The sequence below is a fragment of the Balaenoptera ricei genome, chromosome 1, assembly GCF_028023285.1.
Source record: "Balaenoptera ricei isolate mBalRic1 chromosome 1, mBalRic1.hap2, whole genome shotgun sequence".
Classification (NCBI taxonomy): Eukaryota; Metazoa; Chordata; class Mammalia; order Artiodactyla; family Balaenopteridae; genus Balaenoptera; species Balaenoptera ricei.
Window position 1 is genome coordinate 111,837,894 of NC_082639.1, and position 26,997 is coordinate 111,864,890.

Genomic DNA, 26,997 nt, shown 5'->3' on the forward strand with positions numbered 1-26,997 from the left:
CCGCCCCCCCAATCCAGCACCCGGGATAACATCCCAGGGATCCTGGACTGTAGGTCTGGGGGGAACTCAGCCCAACCCCAGCGGCCTTCTCCACCTGATGAGGAGGAGGAAGGGAGAAGGCAGGGGAGTCTGTGTGGGTCAGGAAAGGATGGGGCAGTACTGAGAGCCAGAGTTCCTGGACTCCTTTCCTAAACTCTGAGATCAAAGCATACCTCCCAGTGCCCCTCTGCGGGTCTCCTTCTAGGGCTCCTATGTACTTTTGGCCTCCACTGGGGTGTCTGTAAGTGTCTCAATGAGGGGGCCCTTCCAAAGTAGCTTATTCTGAGAGTTCTTCTGAGGGGTCTCAATCTGGGGACCCTTCTGAGGCTATCTCGATTTCAGGGTTTCTCCAAGACTGTCTCAGCCTGAGGTCTCTAATGTCTCAGTCTGGGGGTCCCTCTTAGAGTCTCTCACTGTGAGTGAGCCCCTCTGGAATGTCTCAAATGGACCCTCAGAGTCCCAGCCTGGCGGTCCCTCTGAGGTCTCTCAGTCCAGGGGCACTTAGATGGAAGGTCTCAATCTAGGACCTTTTCATGGTGTGTGATGGGGAGCTTGTCTCAGCCTAAATGTTCCTCTGGACTCATAGCTGCCTCAAATGATGGACACCTGACAGGAAGGCAGTGACGGTCCTTGGAAGGCAGTGCCTGCTGGGCTGCCCCACCCCTGCTCCCTCGGGTGGCAGACAGTTCAAACCACATGCCCCTCCAACCAAGAAGGATGGGGAGAGCAGCGCTTGGGTGCCCTAAAGTTCTGCTTCCTGCAGCGCGACCGCCACCCTCACCCCAGTCCTCGAACCAGAACCCTGTGTTCATCCCTCTGCTTCACCCCTGCTATGGTAGGAGGGAGGAGAGGAGGGTCCAGGGTTCCCAAGCACCCGTCCAGAGAGGATCCCGGTTCATTACAGAGGCTCTGGAATTTCAACCCAGTTCTACCTATTCTTGTCTTTGTGACTTAACCTCTCTAAAATCTGTTTCCTTATCTTTAATACAAGACTTAAAAATAGTACCTACCTCAACGGGCTGTGAGCATTAACTAAAATAATACAAGAAAATGTTCAGCCCTGTTCCTGGCACAGAGCAAGCCCTCAACACATGTTCACTGCTGTCATTACCATCCAATGACACAAACCCCAGGAATAAGAAAGTGGGAACCGGGCTTCCCTGGTGGCGCACTGGGTAAGAATCTCCTGCCAATGCAAGGGACACGGGTTCGAGCCCTGCTCTGGGAAGATCCCACATGCCGCGGAGCAACTAAGCCCGTGCGCCACAACTACTGAGCCCACGTGCCACAATTACTGAAGCCTGCGTGCCTAGAGCCCGTGCTCCGCAACAAGAGAAGCCACCGCAGTGAGAAGCCCACGCACTGCAACAAAGAGTAGCCCCCGCTCACCGCAACTAGAGAAAGCCCGTGCAGCAACGAAGACCCAACGCAGCCAAAAGTAAAAACAAACAAATAAATAAATAAATTTATTTAAAAAAAAAAAAAGAAAGTGGGAACCAAGATTCATCAACCATGTATTTATTGAGCACCTATCCTGTACAAGATCTGATGCTGCAGAGTATCTGAAGATGAATAACATTCCTGGTCCTCAAGGAGCTCATAATTTTTGGACCCAACCTCAGGTGGGGACAGAGCTTTCCCACCCCCTAGTCCCAAGAAAAGAAATCATCAGGGTGGGTGTGAGTAAGAAACATCTGTGTTTCAAGGAGAAAGTTTTATTTGTGGGGAGTGGGGTACTGCCCAGCCCTGCCATGCCCACCCCCATCCCGGCCAGCCGGCTTTACTTCTTTCGGATCTCCAGGGCCTTCTCCTTCCTGATCTCCTTGGCCAGCTCCCCAATCAGTCTCCAGTACTCGTTGAACTTGAGCTCTGAGTCCTGATTCACATCCAAGCTCTTCATCTTCTCATCTAAGGAGCCCACATCCTGAGGAGACACCACAGGGAAGAGTGGGGTTAGAAACGAGGATTTTGACACAGGGAGGGAAGAATTGCCAATCGCCACTCCCTTTCCTCAGAGAGCACTAGGATCTGCCCCAAACCTTCAGGACGAAGCTGCAGCCCCAACACAGGACTGCCCGGGTGCCCAACTCCAAGGGGAAGCAGAGGAGGGAAGTGGGGAGCCTGTTTATAGTGTTTGCTGTGGTCTAAATATACCCACCATGGTGGATTAGGAACCATAAACATGATGTCACTGAACGCAGAGAGAGGAAGAGATGCACACAATGGGCCTTCAACTGCAGGTATGGGTGGGCTCCAGCACGCCGCTGTGCCAGCCCTGGGATAAGCCCAAAGACACTCGGGGAGCCCTTGTAGGCATTGACTCACTCTGACCACCCACAGAGCCTTCTCAGGCCACACTCCTCCATTACAGAAAGCTGGAGAAGTTCACAGCACTTGGCTGCCCATTTGCATAATCCTAATGCCTTCTCATTCTTCCAGTTGGGTCACTAGCCTGGTAGATCAGAGGAATGGCAAGGACACAAGGTATGTGGTTTCCTAGGGGGCCCTTGGCAAAGTCTCTCCCAGCAGAACTGTGAAATCTAAGGATATTCTAAGTTGGACCATCATGATCAAAGGATTTGTTGCCAGATAAGTAACCACAACCAGAAAGTTGACTGTTGAACAATGGATCCATGTCAAACCAGACAAGGGTGCCTCAGGCAGAGCTCATGCTAAACATTTGAATCAACATTTGGATGAAGGCAGAGAAGGCTTGCCAAATCTATAGATGGCACAAAGCTAATTTATAGAAGAGCTAAACAAGACTTTTTTTAAAGCTACAATCATGCTTATTTATAAAATACTATAAGTATTGCCAGTGGAAGGCAAAGATGCCCAGTGTAACACACGGAGGGGGAAAACATACAATTAGTCAAGAGAAAGAAATAAAAGGTAAAATTGTTGGGAAAGAAGACGCAAATTCACCTCTTATATTAGCAATTATGTAATTGTATACCTAGAAAAAAACAAAAGAGTGATAAAGGTTAACATTTCAACAAGTGTAAGCACTTAATAGTGCTGACTGTTCTGGGCATATGCTGAACACCCTACATGCTTTACATCATTTAATCTTCATAATCTGCTAGAATGAAAGGCTCCTGAGCACAGGGACCTTGTCCGTCTTGTTCACCACCATAATGCCAGTGCCTGGGAGAATGTCTGGCACATAGCAGAGGCTTGTTCACCACTATAACCCAAAGCCTAGGACAGTGTCAGAATAGAACGTAGTAGGCACTCAATAAATACTGACTGAATAAATGCAAGAACAATCCAACAAGGACAGTATTATCATGAGTCCATTTCACAGATGAGAAATGAAGGCTCAGAAAGATTAAACAACTAACCAGGGATGACAAGCTAGACCCTGCATTTGAACCTAGACTGTCGGACTCTGAGCTTATGCTCTTACCCACTAATCTGTATTTCTTCCCCCAAAAAACTATTAGAAATGATAAAGTATCAGGTAACAATATTAATACACAAAAACTAATACCAGTTCGAAAATATAATATGAAAGATCCCACTTAAAATAGTAAAAAATAAAATAAAGCACTCAGGAAAAAATGTAGGACTCTATTAAGCTTTTGTGAAGAAAACTGAACTGAAGGATATGAAAGAAAACAAGAATAAATAGAAAAACATACTTTTTTTACAGAGAAGGATTCAATAGTGTAAAGATGTCAATTTTCCCTAAAATAACATTTTTATATAATCCCAATTAAAATATTTACAGGATTCTTTTTAATATGATTAAATGTTACTAAAATTCTTCTTGAAAAATCAACATGTGGGATCTACTGGTAAAATTCTGAAAAAAAAACAATAATGAGGGAGAACCAACCCTACAGGCTATCAAAGCATATTTTAAAACCACAGTAATTAAATGAGAATGTTTCTAAATAAGTAATAAACAGATCAATGAAACGGAATAAAGAGCCCCAAAATATACATGTGAATTGAAAAAATAATAAGTGGGGTACTTAACATCAGTAAGAAAATTTTAATAATAAAATAAAGTCTGGGAGTTTTTTAATAAGTTAAACTGGGGAAGACCTTTCTAAACATGGCATAAAACACAGAAGCCATTCAGGAAAAGTTTGACAGATTTGACTACATAAAAATTTTTTATATTCTGTATGGCAAAAACGACCAAAAACAAACTCGAAGGACAAAGGGCAAATTAGGGGGAAATGTTTGCAATGCACATAATAGACAAAGGCTATTTTCTTTATTTATAAAGAGCTATAATAAATCAATATGGAAAGAAAAACTCTTTGATAAAAGAAACAAGCAGTTCACAGAAAAGGCAATATATATGCCTATCAAAAATATTTTTTGAAGTTCTATTTCACTCAGAATTAAAGAAGTGTAAATCAGAACAAGACACCATTTCCACATATTAGATTGGCAAAATTTAAAAGCTCAGTAAGGGCTTCCCTGGTGGTGCAGTGGTTAAGAATCCGCCTGCCAATGCAGGGGGCGTGGGTTCGAGCCCTGGTCAGGGAAGATCCCACATGCCACGTGCGCCACAACTACTGAGCCTGCGCTCTACAGCCCACGAGCCACAACTACTGACCCCATGTGCCACAACTACTGAAGCCCGCGTGCCTAGAGCCCGTGCTCCAACAAGAGAAGCCACCACAATGAGAAGCCCGCGCACCACAATGAAGAGTAGCCCCTGCTCGCCACAACTAGAGAAAGCCTGCACCCAGCAAGAAGACCCAATGCAGCCAAAAATAAAATAAATAAAATAAATAAATAAATTTATAAAAATAAAAGCTCAGTAAGACCCATTTTGGGCAAGGATGTGGGAAACAGGCAGTCGCATGCACTGCTGGTGGCCATGAAAACAAGTACAAACTTGTTGAGAGGCAAATTAATAATCTCCATAAAGATTAAGAACAAACCTTTTGACCTAATATTTATACTGCCAGACATTAACTCTATAAATATTTTCCCTTGAGTATGTAAAGATATATCGATATAAACAACATTTGCAAAAGGGAAAAGTGAACACAAGAGAAATGTTCATCAGTAGAGGACTGGCTACACAAATTTGTGTTAAGCTACATATTAGAATACAGTACACCATTTTTTAAACTGGGAAAACAGCCTATATGCATTGTTACATTTTTTAAAAGCCATTTGTAGAACCATAAGTAAGATGCATTTATTCATTCACTCACTCAACAATTTTTACTTCTTTTTTTTTTTTAATTTATTTATTATTTATTTTTGGCTGTGTTGGGTCTTCGTTTCTGTGCGAGGGCTTTCTCTAGTTGCGGCAAGCGGGGGCCACTCTTCATCGCGGTGCGCGGGCCTCTCACTATCGCGGCCTCTCTTGTTGCGGAGCACAGGCTCCAGACGCGCAGGCTCAGTAGTTGTGGCTCACGGGCCTAGTTGCTCTGCGGCATGCGGGATCTTCCCAGACCAGGGCTCGAACCCGTGTCCCCTGCATTGGCAGGCAGATTCTCAACCACTGTGCCACCAGGGAAGCCCATTTACTTCTTTTAAACTTTTTTACTATCTCACTTATTCCCTCAGTATTTTATTGAGCACCTAACTAGGAGTCAGACACTAAGTGCTGGAGATAAAACAGTGAGCAGATTCCTTTCCTTCATGGAATAAGAATGTTTCCTACATGGAAAGGAAGGAAATTATATGTTACTTCTTGGTAACGTAAAATTGTATAATGGAGGCTAAGTTGTGAAGGAAGTGTTCTGAAAGAAAATAGCCCAGGGTAAAGGAACAGAGCACAAGGAGGTGATCTCTGTACTCAGTGGTGAAGGAAGGTCATGCTGAGGATTTGCCATCTGAGCAGAAATCTGTCAAACGAGGAATAAGCCTAGCAGATACCTGGGGGATGAGCATTCTGAACCAGGAGAGGAAAAGTAGAGACAGCATAAAGTGGAGAGTATAAGTAACTCTCACTGCTTTTGAGGAGTTTTACTACAAAGGGGAACAGAGATGTAAGGCACAGCTGGAGGGAATTATAGGGTCAAGGGAGGTTTTCTTTTATTTTAAGACGGGAGACAGTACAGCATATTTGTAAACTGATCAGAACAATCCAGTAGAGAGGGAAATTTTGATGATGCAAGAGATTAGAGGAAGAATTGAGGGCTTTCCTGGTGGCTCAGTGGTTAAGAATCCGCCTGACAATGCAGGGGACATGGGTTTGAGCCCTGGGCTGGGAAGATCCCACATGCCGTGGAGCAACTAAGCCCGTGCGCCACAACTACTGAGCCTGCGCTCTAGAGCCGCGAGCCACAACTACTGAGTCTGCATGCCACAGCTACCGAAGCCCACGTGCCACAACTACTGAAGCCCACGTGCCTAGAGCCCGTGCTCCACAACAAGAGAAGTCACCGCAATGAGATGCCTGCACACCGCAACGAGGAGTAGCCCCTGCTCTGCACAACTAGAGAAAGCCCATGCGCAGCAACGAGGACCCAATGCAGCCAAAATAAATTTAATTAATTAATTAATTTTTTTTTTAAAGGAGGGGCTTCCCTGGTAGCGCACTGGTTGAGAATCTGCCTGCCAATGCAGGGGACACGGGTTCGAGCCCTGGTCTGGGAAGATCCCACATGCCGTGGAGCAACTAAGCCCGTGCACCACAACTACTGAGCCTGTGCGTCTGGAGCCTGTGCTCCGCAAAAAGAGAGGCCGCGATAGTGAGAGGCCCACGCACCGCGATGAAGAGTGGCCCCCACTTCCCGCAACTAGAGAAAGCCCTCGCACAGAAACAAAAACCCAACACAGCCAAAAATTAATTAATTAATTAATTTTTTTTAAAAGATTAAAAAATAAAAATTAAAAAAAGGAGGAAGAATTGAAAGAGTAACGTCTTTAAGTAGGTGAGAAGGGATGGGATTTAGTGCACCAGTGGAGCGGCTGGCCTTAGCAGAGACAGATCATTCATATTAACAGGAAGGAAGGCAGGAAATGTGCTGATCGGTTGGTAGTTTTAGGGGAGGAAGCATATAGAAGTTTCCTGATGGCTTTTATTTTTCTCAGTGAGAAAACTTCTCAGTGAGAGGGAGACTATGAAAAGAGGTACTGGAGTTTAAGGAGAAAGGAAAAGTTGTGAAATAATCATCTGAAAGAGCTGGTAAATGAATTAACTAGGGAAATGTCGAAGAACTGCCAGGCATTGCTAAGGGTCCTACTGGGGGCTGTGGTTATAGATTTAAAGTGAGACAAGTCAACAACATGGCAGTGCATTTTTCTCTAGCCAGATTCAGCTGTACAAGCGCAGACACAGAACGGTGGGTTTCACCAACAAGCTAATGAAGCTGAAATGTTGGATTTAACCTGGGTTGGGATTTTGCCAAATAACTAGGACAGAGAGAAAGAGAATCAAGGGAGTTGAGCGAGTGATTACAGTGGTGACCCTTAGAACCCAGCTGAGTAAGAAGGGAAATGAGGGCTCGAGGGATGGTGATGGAAGATGAAAAAGTGATAGGGTCAAGAGACTGAAGTTCCCAGCGGAGTCAGGAAGTCGTGGAGTGGAGGAACTAGATAGAGGAATAGAACTGGAATGACAGGAGGTGGTAGACAGAGAAAGAGAGGCTTGAAATTGAGATTTTGGAGATGGTGCATTGGTAATGACAAGATCTAAAGAATGGACAGGGCAGCAGAGCGGAGGGGCAGGGATGCTGAGATGCAGGAAGACAGAACCTTTGAAAGTAAGGAGTTGAAGAAATTGAAAGGCCCAGGGACTTCCATGGTGGTCCAGTGGTTACGATGCCGGGCTCCCAATGCAGTGGGCGTGGGTTCGATCCCGTGTCTGGGAACTAAGATCCCACATGCCGTGCAGCGCGGCCAAAAAAAAAAGAAACTGAAAGGCCCAGGTGTTGAATAAGTTGTCTGTGTGGATACTGAAGATAATGACAGTGGCAGTGATGAGAAGAAAAACAGTAAGCCAGAAGCTGAAGAGCTATAAGGTGTGCAATTAGAAGGGTGGCACGTGGTACATATGAGCTTCCAAGGAGCTGGGTGTCTTAGGAAGGAGAAGAGGGAATTCCCTGGCCGTCCAGTGGTTAGGACTGTGTGCTCTCACTGCTGAGGGCCCGGGTTTTAACCCCTGGTCGGGGAACTAAAATCTCACAAGCTGCGCGGGTGCAGCCAAAAAAAAAAGAAGAAGAAGAAGAAACTAAGATCTGGAAGTTGCCATGAAAAGCAAACAGGTCACTATCTGCATGTCAAGGCCCAGAGGGAGTTGGATTTGGAAGAAAAACCAGTCATTATTTGACAAGGCTACAGGGAATGCTGTACTTTCAGGGCAGAGCCTGAAGTTTCCTGTGAGAAGAGGAAGGGAAAAGTCTAAGGATGTAGGAGATATTGCAAATGGTAGACTATGAATTTCAGAGACTAGTTTGTGGTTTTTTTTTTTTCTAATCCATGTTCACACACTTTTATGTGCCTTTGAATTTTCAGAAAGGATGTAAAAGAAACTGTTTACAGCCTGGGATGATGTGCCAACCCAGAGCGGATGAAATGTAAATCCCTATTCCACCCTGTGAATAAGAGAGAAAGAATGATCCTGTCAGTTGCATTATTGAGGGGATTCCCAGAGGGGGTGGGGAATAATCACAGACCACTTACAGGGACCTCCTATACTGAGATTCTATGACTCCATTAATTTGGCTGTGTTTTTATTTTTGACAAACCCTTTCCCATAGCTGGGCCTCGGTTTCTGTATACGTGAAGTGAGGAATTTGGACCGTGTTTTCTCTTGGCCTCCTTCTAGCTCTGATGGTCTATGAATCTCCTGGAAGCCAGCTCTGGGTCCAGTCCTGCGTTGGGGAAATGAGACCAGAGAGGCACAGAGAGACACCACGAGAACACGACAGCATGATCTGATGGGAGCACAAAGCCCAGTACAACACTCGCACTCACACAGACATAATATTACCTAACTATACACACAAACACACCAGGCAAGAACACCCAGAACCATTTACACGTGCAGTCACCACACCCCCCTCCACAGTACACCTGTGGTCACCTTATCATGCTCAGTAATAGCTCCTCGTATACACAGTGTCCCACAGCCACTGGCTCCCAAAACCTCACACCCAGAGACCCCCACCTACCTTGAGCAGGTGAGGCAACTGCTGAGTGACCAGTTCCTTAAACTCATTGATGCTGAGGCTGCCCTTCCGGCCCTCCTGCCCTGCAAAGATGAAGAAGGTGGTGACCACAGTCTCAATGGCCGCCTCCAGCTCAGTCAGTGGTTCGGCTGCCATTAGGACCCTGGGGCTGGAGCTGATGTCCTCACGGGGCTGACCTGCAGGAGGGGGAAGAGAAAGAGAGAGTCAGGACAGGCCAGAGCGCCCCTGCCCTGGCGCTGCCACCTCAAGCCTCTGCCTGGAGGAGGCCTCAAGGGGAAGTAGGGAAGGGACAGGGATGCAGGGATGGAGATTGGGGCAGGGGACCAGGCAATGGTACCTCAGTGTAGGTGGGGGAAGAAATGTTCACTTCCAGAAACCCCTTCCTCTCTAGGTCTCACAGTCTGGGGGTCCTTTTGAAGTGGCCGTGTCTCAGGGACCCCTGTGTGGTGGTCCCTCAGTCTGGAGACCCCTCTGTCTGGGAGCAGGCTTTCAGTCTGGGGGGTCCTTCTTTGGAGTCCTCTCAGTCTGGTGGCCCCTCTGTGGGGTTCAGTCCCAAGGGTCCTTTCTTGGAGCTTAACTGGCCTCAAAGGGTCATGGGGTTGTTTGTCTCCAAAGCTTGTTTGTGCAAGGACCTGGGTCTCCACCCGCCTGCATTGCACCCGCCCACACACACACACACACACACACACACACACTGGCCGCTCTTCCCAGCAGAGAGGCCGGGGTCTGGCAATGCCCAGCTGTGGTCAGGGTTGGCTCGGTCTGGGCAGACCCCGCCTCTCTGTCGTCCCGCTCGCCCCTCCCCTCGGGGGCAGCTGGGCACACTGCGGAGCCCAGGACCCCATAGCCCTCCCCGCCCCCGTCTCCCAGCGACAGGGTCCTGGATGGGGCTCCGCTGACTGCCCGCGCCCAGGAGGGGCTTGGTACTGGCACTCACAGTGCCCGGAGTGGAGGGGCGCCGGGGGAGGGGGGGAGGTACGGCTGGGGCAAGGGGGCATGCCCAATCATCCTCCCTTTTCCCACCCACCCCCTGCCCTCTGCAAGGACTGCTGCTGGATTTCCCAAAGCCATTTCCTGAAACCCAGTCTGAGCCGGCTCCAGGGTAGGGACCTGGGAGCCCAGGGCGGAAAAAGGCTCCCCAGGCACCCTCCAGAGGTAAGGGTTGCGACTCACCGGGGCAAGGAGATGGGATGCAGCGAGCAGGAGCCCTAGGGCTGAGGTTTATAAGCGTCCCTGGAGGGAGGAAAGCGCCCCTCCCGAGCCCGGAGGTGTCAAGTTTCCGTCGTGCATTCTGAAGAGAGCGGAGCGCCCAGTCACGCCTCCCGCCCGGCCCTCCCCACCCCAAGCAATCAGGCCTGGAACGCTGGCCCCCCCACCCCAACGCAGGCCCACTGCAGCCTCCACTTGGTGAGGGGGAGGGCCCGCCTGGAGCTGCCTGGCCAGATCCCATTCAGCAGGCATCCTGGGGTCCCATCCCTCCCAACACGGGGAGCCTGCTGCCCCACGACACCCGCCCCCTCTGATCTGGAGTATGTTTGTTGCGGGGTGGGGAGGCCACTGTAAATTCAAAGAATCAACTGAGGGAGCTCGGCACTGAGAGGTCCCATCTAAGAAACACCACAAGAGGGCCCCTCAGAATGGGATCCCACCGAGGACCCTGCAGCTCTAGACCCCTACAGAGGATCCAGACTGAGACCCCACAAACAGAGGGGGACCCAGGCCAAGCCCCCCACAGAGGAGACCCTGGATTGAAATCCCGCGGTGGGGTCTCAGGCTGAAACCCCTCGGGGAGACTCCCAAGACTAAATTAATCACTGAGAAGTTCCCTCGCTGAGCCCCTCAGCCAGGTGCGTGTACCTCTTCCTGGCCTAGCAGCATACCCAGTACTGTGGGAGGCAGGGGGAGCCGAGAAGGCCTCTGAGTGTTCCTTCTTCCCAGGACCTTTCCCACCTCCCTTCCTCCTGGGCCCTGCCTTTTGGGACCCAGCGTGGGGGGAGGCAGGGGAGGCTGGAGAAGAGGACACAGGACAGCCTGTTCCAGCCCGGGAGACAGAGGGCGCCTCTGTCCACTCCTGGCCCCTTGCCCCACTGGGTGTCTGTCTGTGAAGGGGTGGAGCCAGTGGGGGGTGTCGGCGGGGGAAGGACGGCTGAAGACAGGTCTCCCCACACAGCTCCGGTAGCCACATTTGCAGCCTCGTCTGTCTGTCCAGAACCTGCTCCCAGGCTGACAGTGAGTATCCTGCCCCATCTGCCCTGGGTCCCTGCCCTGGCCAGCCTTGCGGAAAGGGGACTTCAGCAGGGCTCCAAAAGTCTGGGGAGGATGGCACTGTGGTGCCCTGAGGGTCTGGGAGGAGCTCGGGATTTGGGGGAGACAGTGGTTGGAAGGTGGTGAGGGGAGGCAAGTGAAGGACGGAGGGAGATCCGGGAGCTCAGTGAATAAGGAAGCCAGTGGGGAACGCAGCCACTGAGTTTCCAGGAGACCAGGCCCTCCTACCGCAGAGCTCTCATGTGCCCCCGCAAGGCTCCCTCCATCTCCCAGGTGCTGGGGAGGAGACCCAGCTCTCGCCTTGCTTCCAGCGGTGTAAGAATAAGAAAGCAGATGGACCAGCTCCTTCTGCCCACCCACCCCCCCGCCAGCCTTGGTCTCTCTGCCACCCCACCCAGCCTTGCCAAGAGCTCTGGTCCCAGGGAAGTTGGGGGGCAGGGGTGGCAGAGCATGAATCATGTGATACCAGGAAGGGGGCACGAGGGTACAGCGTACTATACCCACTCCCACTCTCCCTTCATGTGACCTCCCCTTTCTCCTCCTCCTCTTTCTTGGCCCAGTTTCTCCACTCCTCTTTCCTCTCATTCTTTCCCTTTGTTTTTCTGTCTGCCCCCTCCCTGCCAAGGTCCTCTCAGAATGGCCCCTACGCAAAATCACAGGCTGCTTGAGGTCTCCAGGCAACCTCTATGTGCCTCTCCTGGATGGCGCTGATAACTGAGCCACCAGCACCCGTCCCTCCGCCCCCCCCCAGCCGCCCCCCAGCTTATCCCCTCCATCAGCCCCAGCTTGGGTTCCATCTCCCCCGTGTCTCTGTGACAACCGCTTCTCACGTCCGGAGTTCAGGTGACATTCACAAGGGCCCCATTGAAGAGCTAGGATGTCATCCGATCAGGGCCCATTGTCCAGCCCCTCAGGTCTGGGGAAGGATGGGGACACCTGATCTGAGACACCTGAGCTGCCCCCTGAGGCTGTGGAGGGGCCGACGTCCCAAGGCCAAGGGAAAGAGACCCCCTAGCTTGGCAGTCCCCTCTCCTCAACAGACCCCTCCATTTTTCCCCTCCTCTCTCCCAGCCCCTTGGATTCAGAGGACCTCATGCACTCAGCCTTTATCTCCCCTAACACATACCAGCCCCATTCTCCCTGCTGCCACTGTCCCCACATCACCCAAGTTGGGCCTGGGGGTGGGAGTGGCAGGGACAAGATCCCACAAGTGTCCTCTCCCCCTCCCTGGGAGCCCTGGCTCCAAGGAAAAGGCTCAGACATTCCTCTTTCCCTTTCCACCACCACACAGTAGAAGGGCTGAATCTGCAGAGAAGCAAGACGAACCAAACTAGAGGTAACGGAGGGAAGCCAAAGTGACATGTTCAGGAGAGAACAGTGTAGAAGGACCAAGAGAGGCCCCCAGTCTGCTGACAAGAAACTCAGAGGCAGTGAGACATCCCGTCCCCATGAACCTTGGGCCACCCACTCGGACTGCCACCCTATCCACCAGGCCGACCGAGGGCACCAGACTGACTCCTTGCTCGGGGTGGGCAGCAGAGTCAAGGCTATAGAGGGGAGCCCAGCCCACCATCCCCAACAGCAGATCTTGGCTGTGCTGGGCAGGCAAGTCCAGGGTAAAAATAGAGCCAGAGGAAGCCAGGCCGGGTCCTGTGACCACCCCTACCTGCCTGCCCCACCCTCCTCAGTATCCAGGCAGCCAGGAGCACTGCAAAGTCCACTGCAGGCCTCTAGAGCCAGCCCAGCTCCAGCTGTTCTACCTCCATGCCCAAAGCCCTGACTCCCTCTGGCTGGGGTGTGGATTGAAGGGCACAGAGAATGAGGCTAGACTTAGGTCTGAACAGTTGTGGTGGGGCTCCAATCTCATGGCTCTTTGAGCTGTGGGCCCCTACCCCAACCCCAGCTACCCCAGGCATGGTCCCCAGCTCACTTCCATGGTGGGACGTGGGTAGGTGAGCTGCGAGATGGGCTCTGAGCTGGAGACGGCAATGGAGACTCTCATCAATGTGTTCCACGCCCACTCGGGCAAGGAGGGGGACAAGTACAAGCTGAGCAAGAAGGAGCTGAAAGAGCTGCTGCAGACGGAGCTCTCCGGCTTCCTGGACGTGAGCACAGGGTGGGGGTACAGGGTGGAGTGGGCGAGGGGTGGGGGAACAGAGTGGGCACCTCCCTGCCATCTCCCCACCCCACCCCAGCTCAGCCCAACCATCTCCTTCCTCTCCCAGGCTCCCCTACTCCTCTGGGTTCAAGTCAAAATGCCCTGATTTACTGATCACCTGTTAAGGGCTAGGCCCTGTGTAGATGCATCAATAACAAAACACACAGTCTAGCAGGGAAGGACTGACACTTGAAAGTAAACCTCGAACACCAGGAAGCACCCGGGGCCTTAACAGAGGTGCCAGAAAGGATTATGGGAGAATATTAACCTGACTGAAGTGGACGGCTTCTCCAAAGAGGTGGCACTCAGGCCCCTGGAAGATTATTAGGGTAAATGAAGACATTTTAGGAGGAGGTACAGTATCTGAACAAGAGCATGTGAGAAAGAAGATGGAGCGTGCTCGGTAGTTTTGACTGGACTGAAGGATGCAGAAGAGAAGCCAGTAGAAAGTGTACCAGCTTTGAGATTTTATGAGACCTGGGTTCAAATTCTGGCGCTGCCACTTAATAGCTGTGTGACTTTGGGCATGTTCCTTAACCACCGACTGTCAATTTGTTTCTTCTCTAGAATGGGACTAATGAAAGCTACTTCATACTATTTGTGCTAGAATTAAATGAGACAGTGCTTGTAAAGCTCCTAGTGTAGTGCTTCTCACATTGTAGGCACTCGACATATGGTAATTGTTTTTATTATTCTGCCTTGTTAAGGAGCTGATTCTGTAGGCAACAGGAAGCCACAAGTATTTTGTTAGTTTTGAGGAGGGCAGCAAGAGTCCCATAATTAGAAGTAGTTCTCCCTCTTGCTCATCTCTGCCTCCTTCTCCCCAATCAACCAGCCCCCATGCCCCTGACTCGGTGCTGTTCATTTCCCTGTACACCTACCTCTCCGTCTCCTCCCTCCACAGGCCCAAAAGGATGCGGATGCTGTGGACAAGGTGATGAAGGAGTTAGATGAGAATGGAGATGGAGAGGTGGACTTCCAGGAGTATGTGGTGCTGGTAGCTGCCCTCACAGTGGCCTGTAACAACTTCTTCTGGGAGAACAGTTGAGCAGACGGCCCCAGTGGGCAGCGCCCTTCGCCTCCACCCTACCATACCTGCCCCTTCACCCTGCTTCCCCCTCACCCCACTTTTTCCTCCCCACCAACAAGGGCGCAAGAGTAGTGGGCCAGGCCTGCAACTCATCTTTCATTAAAGGCTCCTCTCTCACCAGCTGCCAGCTGCTGTCTGTCTCCTTTGGGGTATGGAAGTGGGTGGGGAAGTGAAGGCTGCTCACTCCCAACTTGCCTTATTTGGGGAGGGATCTTATTTTTTTTTTTTTTTTTTAACATCTTTATTGAAGTAGGGATCTTATTTTGAGAGAGGTCAAGGGGCCATTACATCTTCCTACTTAAGGAATGCTCAAGGCCCAGGAAGGTTGGGGTTCAATGTCCCAGCTGGAAGTGGAGGAGACATCAGCTTCTCAGATATAAAGCCAGAAGAATTTCCCTTCAACCTTCAAAGAATATGTACTGAAGACCTACCGTGTGCAAGACAACCTATGGGAACTGGGGACACAGCAGTGAGCAAAACAAACACGACCCTCAACATCACATAGGTAAAGTCCAGTAAGGATGCCAAAACATACACACATACATGCTAGGAAGGAAAATGAAAGGATCTGATGCGCGTGATTGGGGTGGGGGGTGTTGAAGACGTGTTCATACACTCATTCTTCAAACATGCGAGCCTTTTATGGTGTGTCCAGCCATAATGAAAATCCCGCATAGGTCTACATCAAAATCCACATGGATGGCAGATGGCGAGAGAGGACACGGAAGGGGGAGCAGGGACGCAAAGGTCCCCCCCAAATAACTATTTAACAATGTTCAGGCCAAGTTGGGGAGGGAAGTGAAGAGGAAAATATGGACGGGTGGTGGTGAGTGGTGCAGGATCTAGTAGAGGTGTGCACCCAGCACTGGCCCCCAGGCCTTGGCTGGGGCGTTTGTAGCAATCTGCAACCCTCTGACCAGGGCCAAGGCAAATGATGAGGAGAGAGCCAGTGCCAATTACCTGGGCCCAGTGGTCCACAAGAGAGACCAAGGAGGGACTTCCCTGGTGGCGCAGTAGTTAAGAACCCGCCTGCCAATGCAGGGGACGCGGGTTCCATCCCTGGTCCAGGAAGAACCCACATGCTGCGGAGCAACTAAGCCTGTGTGCCACAACTACTGAGCCTGCGTGCCACAACTACTGAGCCTGCGTGCCACAACTACTGAAGCCCACATGCCTAGAGCCCGTGCTCTGCAACAAGAGAAGCCACTGCAGTGAGAAGCCCGTGCACCACAAGGAAGAGTAGCCTCCGTTCGACACAGCTAGAGAAAGCCCACGTGCAGCAACAAAGTCCCAACGCAGCCAAAAATAAATAATAAAATTAATTAATTTTTAAAAAAAAAAGAGAGAGAGAGACGGAGGAACATCCGCATAAAGAATTGTAGTCCGTCTGCCTTAGCTTGAGGGGTGGAGGGATGCGCCAGGAAATACGAACATCTTTTTCAGGGGGACCGAATCAGCCCCAGCGACCCAAATTACTAACCCGCAGCCCCCTTAAAACCCGGGAGCAGGGACTTCCCTGGTGGTCCAGTGGCTAAGACTCTGCACTCTCAATGCAGGGGGCCCAGGTTCAATCCCTGGTCAGGGAACTAGATCCCACATGCTGCAACTAAGAGTTCATATGCCACAACTAAAGATCCCGCATGCTGCAACTAAGACCCAATGCTGCCAAATAAATACATATTTTTTAAAAGCTTTAAAAAATAATCCATTTTCCAAAAATAAACAGAGCTATGCCACTTGGCCACGCCCCTTCCTAGGCGGGGCGGGGGGAGGGGCTGCGTTTAATACAGACCAGGCCTTTGCTAAAGCCCCGCCTTCTCCCTAGGGCTCCGCCCTAATCCCGCGCAGGCGTGGCACAAATTTTTCGGCCCCTTAGTGGTGCGGCGGATCTGACGCATAACGTAACTGCGTCGACGCCATTTTAGCCGGTCCCTCTCCGTACTGGGTGTGGCGGCCATTTTGTTTTCGACACTGAGCGGGAGTTGACGGCAGCCGCTGTGGTGAAAGGCAGGAAAGGGCAGGCCGGTTAGCAGGCGAACGGGCCAACCGGACAGCCAGCCAACAGCAACGAACTAACCTAGCAATCTACCGCTTAACACATCTAACTAACCGCCCACCAAGTTAACCCGAGCCCCTCCACCATCAACTTAGATTCGGCCGGCCCCCGGCCCGCCTGCCGCAGCCGTGGTGGCAGCCCCGGGAGGAGCACTGGCGTCCGTTTCCTTCGGTACGTGTCTGTGGTGAGGAGGGCAAGAGTCCTGGGGAACGGAGGGGTCCGGCGGACGCGGAACGGGAGCTGGCGGGATGTGGAGGCAGACAGGGTGTCCGAGATGGAAGCCCCGGAGGGGGCGGAGCCCCTGAGAGGGAGGCGGGGGAGACCCCGGACGGGAAACTCGCCGCGGGATTGATGGAAAAGGTGGGGATTTGATAGGGTTAAAAAAGAATGTTGTTTGGTGGGTTGAGCAACGTTGGCGGTTCTCACAGGGCTTTGAGAGGGAAGGGAGATCAAAGGAGGACTACACGACTTCAGGGAACGTTGGAAAGTAATGGCGGCTTCAGGGTTAAATTTTGTGGAGCGCTCTCCGGGAGCGAACTCCCAGGTGAATGCCCATTTAGGGAAACCTTGCCTACTCCCTCCCTCCCCCAGCTGCGCAGGCCCTTGCTAAGGCTCCTACTTGATTCTGAAACTGGTATGCTTGTGTCATCTCTCTAGATCAGTGGTTCTCAGTTGTGGCTGCACAAGAGAAGCACCGAGGTAGACTTTTTTTTTTTTTCCCCCTTCGAGGTAGACTTTTTGGGTTTTTTTCCCCTTCTAGTTGCTGATCCCCAGACCTCACCATCAGAGATTGTGCTTTAAATAGTTTGGGCCCAGGCTTCTGTGTTTTGTTGTTTTTTTTAAAAAAATCTTCTTGCAGCCAAGGTTGAGAAGGACCGCTCTAGATGAAAAGCCAGACTCTTAACACTTTCTTTGGCTAGGTCTAAGTCTGCTATTTTGGAGGCTTGGGCAGATATTTTCTGTCCTGTGGCCTTGGAGTTTATTAGTTTGAGGTAGCTAGCTTTTTAAGTTTAAGCACCTGAAATGAGTTTTGGTGTGATCGTCAATAGTCATTGATACAGGCCTTTTCATTCATTTTTGGTTGGGGCCTTTGGCACTTGTTGAAATGAGGTGGTCGTCATTCTCATTTGCTCATTCTGTCCATTGTCCTTTGTAGATTCTCGGGATTTGAAGATGGCTGCACAGTCAGCGCCGAAAGTTGTGCTAAAAAGCACCACCAAGATGTCTCTAAATGAGCGGTGAGGCAGCCAACAGCAACTTCAGCTCGTTCATAAGAAAACATTACTTAAATTGGCCCTGGGGTCCAATGCACAAAAACCGGTTTTAAACTAAATACCAACAGAAGGCTACAGACCTCTGTTCTTAGTTGCATCGTATGTGGTACACAAAACAAATTGGGCGGTTGTTTCAAAACCCCTTATCAGTAGATTTTTATGTTATGCTGTCTGAAATATTTATCTGGTGGGATGTATTTTAAAAAGACTCCTCACACCCTCCCTTTTCTTCACTTTTTTTTTTTTTTTTAAACATTGATACAGGGGTGGTGCAGCTCGGTAGCATGGTACCCTAGCTGCAGTAGGCTTGCTGCCCAGTCCAAGGCCAGCAGTGTTGTGTCTGGCCTGTAAGAGGCGGGTAGCAAGCTATGAATATGTCCAAAGGCCCTTGAATATCATTCTTGGGCCTTGTAAGAGGCACTCGCTTTGCTCCATTTCACTTTCTTTCCATTCTGCTTTTAGTTTGTTTTTGCTTTCAATTCTTTTACAATTGAATGTTCTTCTCTTTCATTCCATTAAACTTACCTTGACAGGAATAATAGAAGAGTGTCTTCACAAGCTCTTAAATGATTAAACTAATCTTAACTTTTTCAGAAATAATCACTTAGAGTCAGAAAAAGTAATCATTTGACACTAAGAAAAGTTAAGGCATTTAAAGGCACTTTCTGTCTCTGAGAGCTTTGTTCATTGAGTGTCTTCGACCAGTGACTTTATTAAGCTGATGTTACACCACTAAAAGATTTACTTATGTTTGTTTGCCTTTTCTGAAGCATATGTACTTATCTTTATCCCTTAGTGATACACTAATTCTCAATATTCATGTTACTACGTGAACAAATATATGAGAGAATGTGATATGCTCCTATAATTTATGTGGGTGTATCATTTCCATGGGCTTTGAAGGTGCTCTAGTCCTTCCTTATATTTGCCCTTAAAATGCACCCTCAGGTCCCCAAAGGTTTTGGCTTGCTTTGTGTGTCTTTGAAACTACATCTTCTGTCTCTTGTCATCATATCTGCTTATTGCGTGCTTTTCATACTTTCTACCTCTCTAAAAGCCGTTACCTGAGCCCTTGTTATCACTTTTGATTGAATGTGCTACACTTAGCTGCATTTCTAAGTTTCTGATTCTTGCAAGTTTGTGGAAGCAGAGGAGTCTTTAACCCACATCAGCCTTGATCTAAGTGTACCACTTTACTTAAAGTTCGTGGGATCTGGAGCTCCTGGTCTAGCAAGCCATGAAAATGCCAATAAATGTTTTGTAATAAAGCGTTTATTTAAACATCCATTTTGTTCGACCTTGAAGCTTTACTAATATGCTGAAGAACAAACAGCCGATGCCAGTGAATATTCGGGCTTCGATGCAGCAACAACAGCAGCTAGCCAGTGCCAGAAACAGAAGACTGGCCCAGCAGATGGAGAATAGACCCTCTGTCCAGGCAGCATTAAAACTTAAGCAGGTGAGAGAATGGGTCTTAATGCTCCAGAAGCAGCTGGTGATCCCTGTCAGGTAGTCCACTGAGGCTGTCAGGACGCCATGGATAATTACGAGGTGGCTCAGGGCAAAAGCTGAACTTCTCTGGAGGAAAGAGAAGTTCAGAGAATTCTCATTTTGGCAGGTACCAATAAGTAACTTTTTGTTGTCTTTCTCTTTTAGGGAGTTTGCCATCAAGGTGGCCTGTTTCTGTGTTATCAATGAGTATTAATCTCTTTTGTTCTCTGATCCTTTGCCCTTAAAATAGATGCACTGGCTTTTTCCACAAAGAAATTTTGGTTTCTGTTTTAGATGATCTTCAAAAAATCCTTTATTTCTCATTAAATGCTTTACAAATTAGGGAAATGATTTTATTCTTTCTTCCCTAATACACGGAGTCTGAAAGCCCTCTTAGTCAAAGGTTTTCAATGCTAAACAGTAGAAAGAGTGGGGTGACCCTCATCTCCACAACACCTAAAGTTTTGTCAGTAAAGTAGAGCGAGAACACTGAGTAATTAATTTAAGAGTTAGCGGGTTCTCTTTCAAATTTCCAGTAAGAGATAATCCTATTCAGATCTGAAATAAAACCTGCTCTTTATTATTCATAGACTTTATATGCAAGTCCGGACAGTGGCTGTGGAAGGATATGTCCAAGCTGTGGCTGGGCGTCTGGAGGGCGGTGCCATGCAACTGTAAGGACTTTAACTGGTAGCACTGCATGGCTGTGCATAAAATCAGCAGTTAAATATAACACCCTTCCACCCCCACCCTGAACCACTGGGCTCACTGACCAAAAATAAACAAGGCCTTCTGCTTCAGCTGCCTTAAGCCTTGGAGTGGCTGCATTCATTCCAGACTCAGGAAAGCAGTAAAAGGCGCCACTGTTTTCTAAGAGTAAATATTAAAAATTGTTGAAGACAGGTCTCTGACATATTATTCCAAAGGACCTTTTAATAAGAAGCTTGGAACAGAGGCTGTGCAGAAGAAAGTAGCCTCTAGAGCACTGCTGTCCAATAGAACTTTCCACGGTGTTGGAAATGTTCTGTATCTGTGCTCTCCAATACAGTAGCCATTACCCACATTGACTGTTGCGCGCTCAAAATGTGGCTAGTGCCATTGAGGATCTTAAATTTTTATTTTTATTTATTTATTTTTTTACTTGTAATTTAAATTAGCCACATGCGGCTAGTGGTTACCTTAGCATATAGCACAGCTCTAGAGTGGAAACTGAATGATAAAGTTGACATCCTTCAGCTTCTTTTCAATGTTAGAGACTAGTATTGGTGGCAGGTAAGGGATGGGAAGGGAGAAGAACTTCTAAGTACTATGCATTCTCCCCTTCAAGCACAGATCTTGGGAGAATGTACCAAGGATGACTAAACACAAGAGACTTGTAGAAAGAAGTCCTGACCTCATGTTGTTCAGAGCCTGCCCCTCTGATTAGAAGCAGTTTATGATCTCATGCTAGAAAGCTAATAATAATAACTCGCAGCATATGGTTGCAGAGAAAATCATTTGTAGTCATTTGTGGGTGAAGCCTGAGGACGCATAATTTATTTTCGTTCATACTGACTTACGGCGTTATAGGAGAACAGGTTTGCTAGGGCTTTGGTGGTGTTCAAGGCTACACGGTCACCCTTTCCTCTGAAGGAATTTTAATTGTCTGAGATGTGGTCTTTGTAGTTTCTCTTTGAGGGACAGATTATTGAAAAATTTCTATCTATGGTATGTCCTTGTTCTCAAATGTGGCCCTGAGTTTTATGACTATAGCTAAACTGTCTTAATTCTAATGCAGGTTTGGCTAGCTTTCTATGGAGATACATTTGAGTTATGTGTTTATTGTGAATTAAAAGTCATTATACTGAATTAATGGAGCTGTTTGCAAAGGTAGACATGGAATTACGGCTATTTAAGATATGTAAGGAAAGGAGATTTGACTTTTTTGTGTTTATTTACATCTTAAGGTAAAAAGTGGACCGTCTGGAGATAGATACTCAGAGGAAAAATGGAACACACTGGCCTCTTTGACTGAGAAATCAAACTTGTTCTTAAGTCACAAGAATTCAAATGAAATTGTAATTTAAACTTTGCCCAGAGTGTGATGAACTTCCTATGGTGTTTGAGTAAGCCTTTGAAGACAGTGGTAGTCCTTGGGCAGGTATGAATCCAGTCCTGTCATTGTCAACTGGTGGTTCAAAAACAGCAGAATCCAGGATTTGAAATACAGTGTTCTTATTAAAACTTATGTTCCAAGTAGTGGTATATGACTTCTGTAGCCAAACTAGTGAGGTAATTTGTGGTGATGCCAATTTCATGGGACCATACTTAAGCTTCTTCGAAGCTCTGGATCAGAATTCTGCTTGTTTTCTACCATGTTCTGAGGCAAAGGCTTGCTTCTGGTTTGGGATCCTTATGACACCCCGTGCAGGTTTATCTCCCGCCACACAGACATCTCACTTGCTTCTTTTTCTCTGCACTTTGAGTTGCTAAATCCCATTGGATTGCTTTTTTGATCTCAATTCCCTAACACCTTTTCTTCCAGAAGAGCTTAAAGCAGCGCCTGGGTAAGAGTAACATCCAGGCACGGTTAGGCCGACCAATAGGGGCCCTGGCCAGGGGAGCAGTCGGAGGACGAGGCCTGCCCATTATCCAGAGAGGCTTGCCCAGAGGAGGACTTCGTGGGGGACGTGCCACAAGAACCCTACTTAGGGGCGGGATGTCGCTCCGAGGTCAGTGCTCTGTACCTGATAATTGTCGGGCCACACCCCCTTCCCTTTTCTCTTGGGCTGCTTATGGACACATTTGTTTAACATCTTTAAGCCTGAATTTGTATTAATATAATTAATAACTTCTGAAATCACATATTTTTAATAGTGCTGCATGTTTTTTATCGATACCATTCCTTTTCTGATAATGTGCAATGGTGAGAGGCTAGAACCTGCGTTACAACAGGTAATTCATGTCATCTCCATTCCATTTTAAAACACCCTGCTGCTGCTTGAATCGAAGCACATTCAAGTTCTAGAAATAAGTCAAATCTAAGAAACTTCTTGGCCTGTTGGCCTATATCTTAACTAATCATCTCTGTTCCTGGTTCTAGTGAAATACTCTATTACATCTGGAAAAAAGAGGACAAGTTGACCAATAGCACTTAGCTATATGTTACATTTTAGGCACTGTTATACTGTTCTCTATATAGTTCTTGTCCCCTACAAAACTGTATTGAGAGCAGGAACCGTATCATTTATTTTTAAATCTGCCATAATGCTAGGCACCTACCTGTGATTATTCAATAGATACTCATTAGATGTATTTACTTAACTAATTGACTGAACTCCCAGCTTCTTCCAAAAGTGGATTTGTGGTCAGACTTGTTGAATTGATTGAATAAAGAGCAGCTTAATCTTTTCACACTCAGTGTGCAGCTTGCCCCACCCAACCTGAAAATTAACTGAATTAACTCTCATTTAACCCTCACCGCCTTCCTTTGGTTAGAATCTACTTTGTCTCTCTTGGATTTACCTGCATATACATTGTATGCCTCCTCTCCAAGGTCAAAACCTGCTCCGAGGTGGACGAGCCGTAGCTCCCCGAATGGGCTTAAGAAGAGGTGGTGTTCGAGGTCGTGGAGGTCCTGGGAGAGGGGGCCTAGGGCGTGGAGCTATGGGTCGTGGCGGAATCGGTGGTAGAGGTTAGTCAGCTACCAACTTCAGAGACTAGCTTCCCCTTATTTCTCTCCCTTCAAAACTCAGAGCCACCTTTCTGCACAGCTTTAAGTCATAGGCAGGCTTATTTGTTTGTCTTGTTTGTTTTATGAAACTGGCTTATTTTCTAAATTCACATGCTGGTAATGTGGAGGTATGTCCTGGGTTTTCCAAGAACAGTCAGGTATGTGTTACAGAGCCAGATTATATTCAGACTTCTTTCAGGCTCTTGAAAATTTAAATTGTATTGTTAAAAATGACAGAATGGTCAGTTTGGCGTTTTATCTTTTTCTGTCCCTGACCCACCACCACACACCCCACCCCATAGCTCAAAACCCACTTTGAGTCTAAGAAGAGAAAGGAGGGAGATGTACAGAAATGAAGCAGAGTTTAAGAGGATGGTGAGGCTTGGAGCTAGGTATTGACTCTGAAACCAAGTAAATTCAAGATAAAGTTTGTGTCCATGCGAAACCAGAGATGACTTTTTTTGATCAAAGTAGAAAAAGCAAGATGGTATTGTGTCAGTTAACTAACTGACTCTTGTTGATAATCTTACCTTGAGACTTAGTGATATTTGTCCTGTGACCTCATGGCCCAGACTGGAAGAGAGTTTTTAATGGTGTTGCTGTTAATGCCAAATCTCATGGGAGTTTTCTGGCTTAGAGTTTAGTGGAAAACTCCCAGCAACACCTGTCCAGGAAAAATAAATATATATTCTTGTAGCCCCTGGGTATATTTGCTTTGGTCTTTTTAAAGTGTGTGGTGGGTCTTCCATAATTTATGACCTTGAAGTTGCCAGGGGATAATAACTATTGGGAAAAGAAATTTGATAACCAAGGGCTTGTTTTCTTCTCTCGCATTATATGTTGCTTGGCTTATTGAGTGAAGTACAAGCTAGTTTGGGTTTCAGGATGAAATAGCATGTTTCCAAATTATCTTGACTTGGTTTCTGAGAGAGACATCACAGGGACTGGGCGGGGAGGAGTCTGAAGTAGCTTTTCAGAAAGATGGGTATGTTTTGTTAAGTGAATTGAAACCACCTCTCAGATAACCATAATTGTTAAAATGTGAATAGAATCGGGAGATAGAAATGGCTGGGACTACTCAAAATGTTTTTCCCCAATTCCCTTCATTGTTCCTATGTCAGAATAACTCCCCAGTCTCCTGACATAGGATCAGTTCATTAGGTTTGATAAATTTGAGGAGACGAGCTAATTTTTCAGAAGGATCTCCAGTAAAGTTTAATTTGAAAACTGTCTAGCTTCACACTCCGGTTTCTCTGTGCCCTTGTTACTTCCTCCCTATCTTACTAAATGGGATTATCTTTAATGTACTTGTATTTTAATTGTAAACTTATGTAGCGAGTCTCAAATTTTAGTTTCTCTGTCTTAGGAGAGATAAAGAAATTTTTAATTATCAGTTAACTATATTCCCTTACTTTGTTGATAGAATAAAAAAATTTTAAATAGCATTTAGAGATGAGCATGTAATAAGGGATTCATTATGTGTGCTTTCCATGTGTTGCTTTCTACCCAGTATGTTTCCTGTTTTTCCAGATTTCTCCTCTTTTGCCCTGCCCTTCAGCCTTTCTCAGCTAGGCCCCACTGCTCTAAGGGGCATTTACTTACCATAGCACCAATTAAACTTACTTGTAACTGTTTTTCTTTTTTTTCCCTTGGGCCAGGTCGGGGTATGATAGGTCGGGGAAGAGGGGGCTTTGGAGGCAGAGGACGAGGCCGTGGACGAGGGAGAGGTGCCCTTGCTCGCCCTGTACTGACCAAGGAGCAGCTGGACAACCAACTGGATGCATACATGTCAAAAACGAAAGGACACCTGGATGCAGAGTTGGATGCCTACATGGCTCAGACAGATCCCGAAACCAATGATTGAAGCCTGCCCACCCTCCTGTGAGATTCTTGTTAAAGTCACACATCTGTAAATAACCTTGAGATAACAGATGAGAAGAAACTTGATTGATGCTGGAAGGACCTATCATAATAGGCTATGGACTGACTTGCCACCAGTTTGTGCATTTAGTGTGTTCCTTTTACTTTTTGATACTGTGTTGTATGAAACTCTTTTTTCCTCTGACTTGGGTTTTGTTTTGTTGTTGTTTGGGGTTTTTTTCCTTTGCCCAGACTTCTCTTTGAACATGACTTTGTTGGCCTTGTGGCTAGTACACCCTCTTCCCTGCTCTGCCTTCCCTCACTTGTCATATGCTTTGACATTCTGACATTTCCTCTGTTCATCTCCCATGAAAAAGTACCAGAAAGAGCCCATCAATGTCCCTCCTTAATGTCTAGGTTTCTGAGTTACAGTTCTGTTCTGCATCATCTTTAAAGAGCCTCTTAAAAGTGTTTAGAACATCTGGAGCTCAAAAATGCATTCTGCCACGCTGATGTTTTAGTAAAGTAAATTAGGAACTTTGACATAGCTACAGGGCCACCTAACAAGTTACACACGGTAGCAGCTCTGATTTGATTAAAGTTACTACCATGTACATTTACACCACATAACCAGTGTACTAGGTCAGGTATGTGCACTTTCTACCCTGGAATGAGAATTATAAACTTTTCCTCTTGGCTTTGCATCATGCCCAAAGAGGGTATTTTTGGATTGGCTTACACCTACAAAAGAGTGGGGAAAGCCGTTTGGTTTGGCAGATGCTTCAGAAGGGAAAGGGCTGGAAATTGATGGCAGATATCTGGTGGGAGGGGTCAGAAGATATCCATGCTGAAATGCTATTATCCTTATGTTTATACCAGGCCAATCTTGGGCTTCATTCATTGACTTTGTTTGACCCTTATTCCCGTTGAAGTTTTAATTAAGTTCAGCCCTATTCTGTCAACTGTTCCAGTTTCAGTAGAGTCTATTGTTTCTGGTTCATTATAACAAGAAATGGTTCTCTGAAATCCAGTCAGGACTTTCTCTTTATTTGTTGGGCTCTTTGAAATATTATGGCCACTATAACAATATTTTGATACACCCCTTGTAGAGTTGAGAGTCCTTCATAGTTGTATTAAAATTTGGGGTGGGAGGGGGATGTGACTTTGGGGCAGAAAGTGAACAATTTGCCCTCTTTTGAATAATCCCCGAGGTAAGATTAACCACACAGAGTAATGTACCAACACATTTGGTCCATAGGAAGCTCAAACATAATGGTCTCGGGGGCAGTCGAGGACCCTGGCCCTGGTTTCCCTTTTCCCCTGTGCTGTTTAAGGGAAAAGAAGAAGCTAACCACCTCTAATCAAACCAGTTGCCATTGAGCTACCTGGTACCCTAAACTGTTGGGAGGTTGTGTGTGATTGTAGACTGGGAAGGAAATTTTGGCCAGGACAACCTGAACTTGAATCCCATTTGTATGACCTGGGCTACTTAACCTCTGGATTGTGAAGCAAGTTTAGTTGTAGAAGGGAGAGCTTGAAAAGACCATGCGGGGTTAGGACAGAGCCACGCTCACATAACCAATCAGACCTACTTTTGAAGTGTCTGAACTCTACTTATTCTTAATAGAAGTGGACTGTGAGACTGGAGGTCTTTAGCCCAGACAAGTATTTATAACCTTTAATCGGAAAGAGTGAAAAAGGTATTTTTGTGTGGGCAAGGCCAATTGAAAGGATAGTTCCTTAGATCCCAAACTCCAGTCAGCCACCAACGTTCTTCCGTGGGAGAGGTACTGATTGGCAGTGGGCAGGCTACCCCATGCGAACTTCGCATCCACTGGTAGCCTTTTGTCAGTCATCTTGCAGGGCCTCCAGAATACCTTTGGGAGAAAGGGAGGGAGCTGCAGGGTGAGTGAGTCCTTCTACCCCGCAACCACAC

The 26,997-nt window shown here is 47.6% G+C and overlaps 3 protein-coding genes and 1 non-coding gene across 10 annotated transcripts; 3 read left to right on the plus strand and 1 right to left on the minus strand.

Annotated features, from left to right (window-relative positions):
* Positions 1-1,738: 1,738 nt before the first annotated feature.
* S100A13 (S100 calcium binding protein A13) lies at positions 1,739-10,467 on the minus strand. Of its 2 annotated transcripts, none has more exons than XM_059931994.1 (3): positions 10,329-10,467; positions 9,138-9,331; positions 1,739-1,963 (listed from the first exon to the last, which is right to left on the minus strand). In XM_059931994.1, exons 2-3 carry the CDS (start codon positions 9,288-9,290, stop codon positions 1,820-1,822), a joined length of 297 nt encoding a protein of 98 aa, XP_059787977.1. In that variant the 5' UTR covers positions 9,291-9,331; positions 10,329-10,467; the 3' UTR covers positions 1,739-1,819. The 2 variants fall into 2 exon arrangements, with proteins under 2 accessions (XP_059787977.1, XP_059787968.1); XM_059931985.1 differs by lacking the exon at positions 10,329-10,467 and adding an exon at positions 9,493-9,834.
* Positions 10,194-14,788, plus strand: S100A1 (S100 calcium binding protein A1). Of its 2 annotated transcripts, XM_059932018.1 has the most exons (4): positions 10,194-10,310; positions 11,326-11,384; positions 13,373-13,525; positions 14,483-14,788. In XM_059932018.1, exons 3-4 carry the CDS (start codon positions 13,385-13,387, stop codon positions 14,624-14,626), a joined length of 285 nt encoding a protein of 94 aa, XP_059788001.1. In that variant the 5' UTR covers positions 10,194-10,310; positions 11,326-11,384; positions 13,373-13,384; the 3' UTR covers positions 14,627-14,788. The 2 variants fall into 2 exon arrangements, with proteins under 2 accessions (XP_059788001.1, XP_059787991.1); XM_059932008.1 differs by lacking the exon at positions 10,194-10,310 and having other exon boundaries at positions 11,263-11,384.
* A 1,393-nt stretch (positions 14,789-16,181) lies between these two features.
* On the plus strand, positions 16,182-16,254 carry TRNAE-CUC (transfer RNA glutamic acid (anticodon CUC)). The gene has a single exon. It is a non-coding gene; the product is annotated as a tRNA-Glu (tRNA).
* A 348-nt stretch (positions 16,255-16,602) lies between these two features.
* Positions 16,603-26,091, plus strand: CHTOP (chromatin target of PRMT1). 5 transcript variants are annotated; one of them, XM_059932032.1, is made up of 7 exons: positions 16,605-16,895; positions 17,881-17,962; positions 19,304-19,457; positions 20,080-20,163; positions 22,014-22,200; positions 23,025-23,162; positions 24,860-26,091. In XM_059932032.1, exons 2-7 carry the CDS (start codon positions 17,898-17,900, stop codon positions 25,063-25,065), a joined length of 834 nt encoding a protein of 277 aa, XP_059788015.1. In that variant the 5' UTR covers positions 16,605-16,895; positions 17,881-17,897; the 3' UTR covers positions 25,066-26,091. The 5 variants fall into 5 exon arrangements, with proteins under 5 accessions (XP_059788039.1, XP_059788015.1, XP_059788025.1 ...); XM_059932056.1 differs by lacking the exon at positions 23,025-23,162 and having other exon boundaries at positions 16,603-16,895; XM_059932042.1 differs by lacking the exon at positions 20,080-20,163 and having other exon boundaries at positions 16,606-16,895.
* Positions 26,092-26,997: the final 906 nt, after the last annotated feature.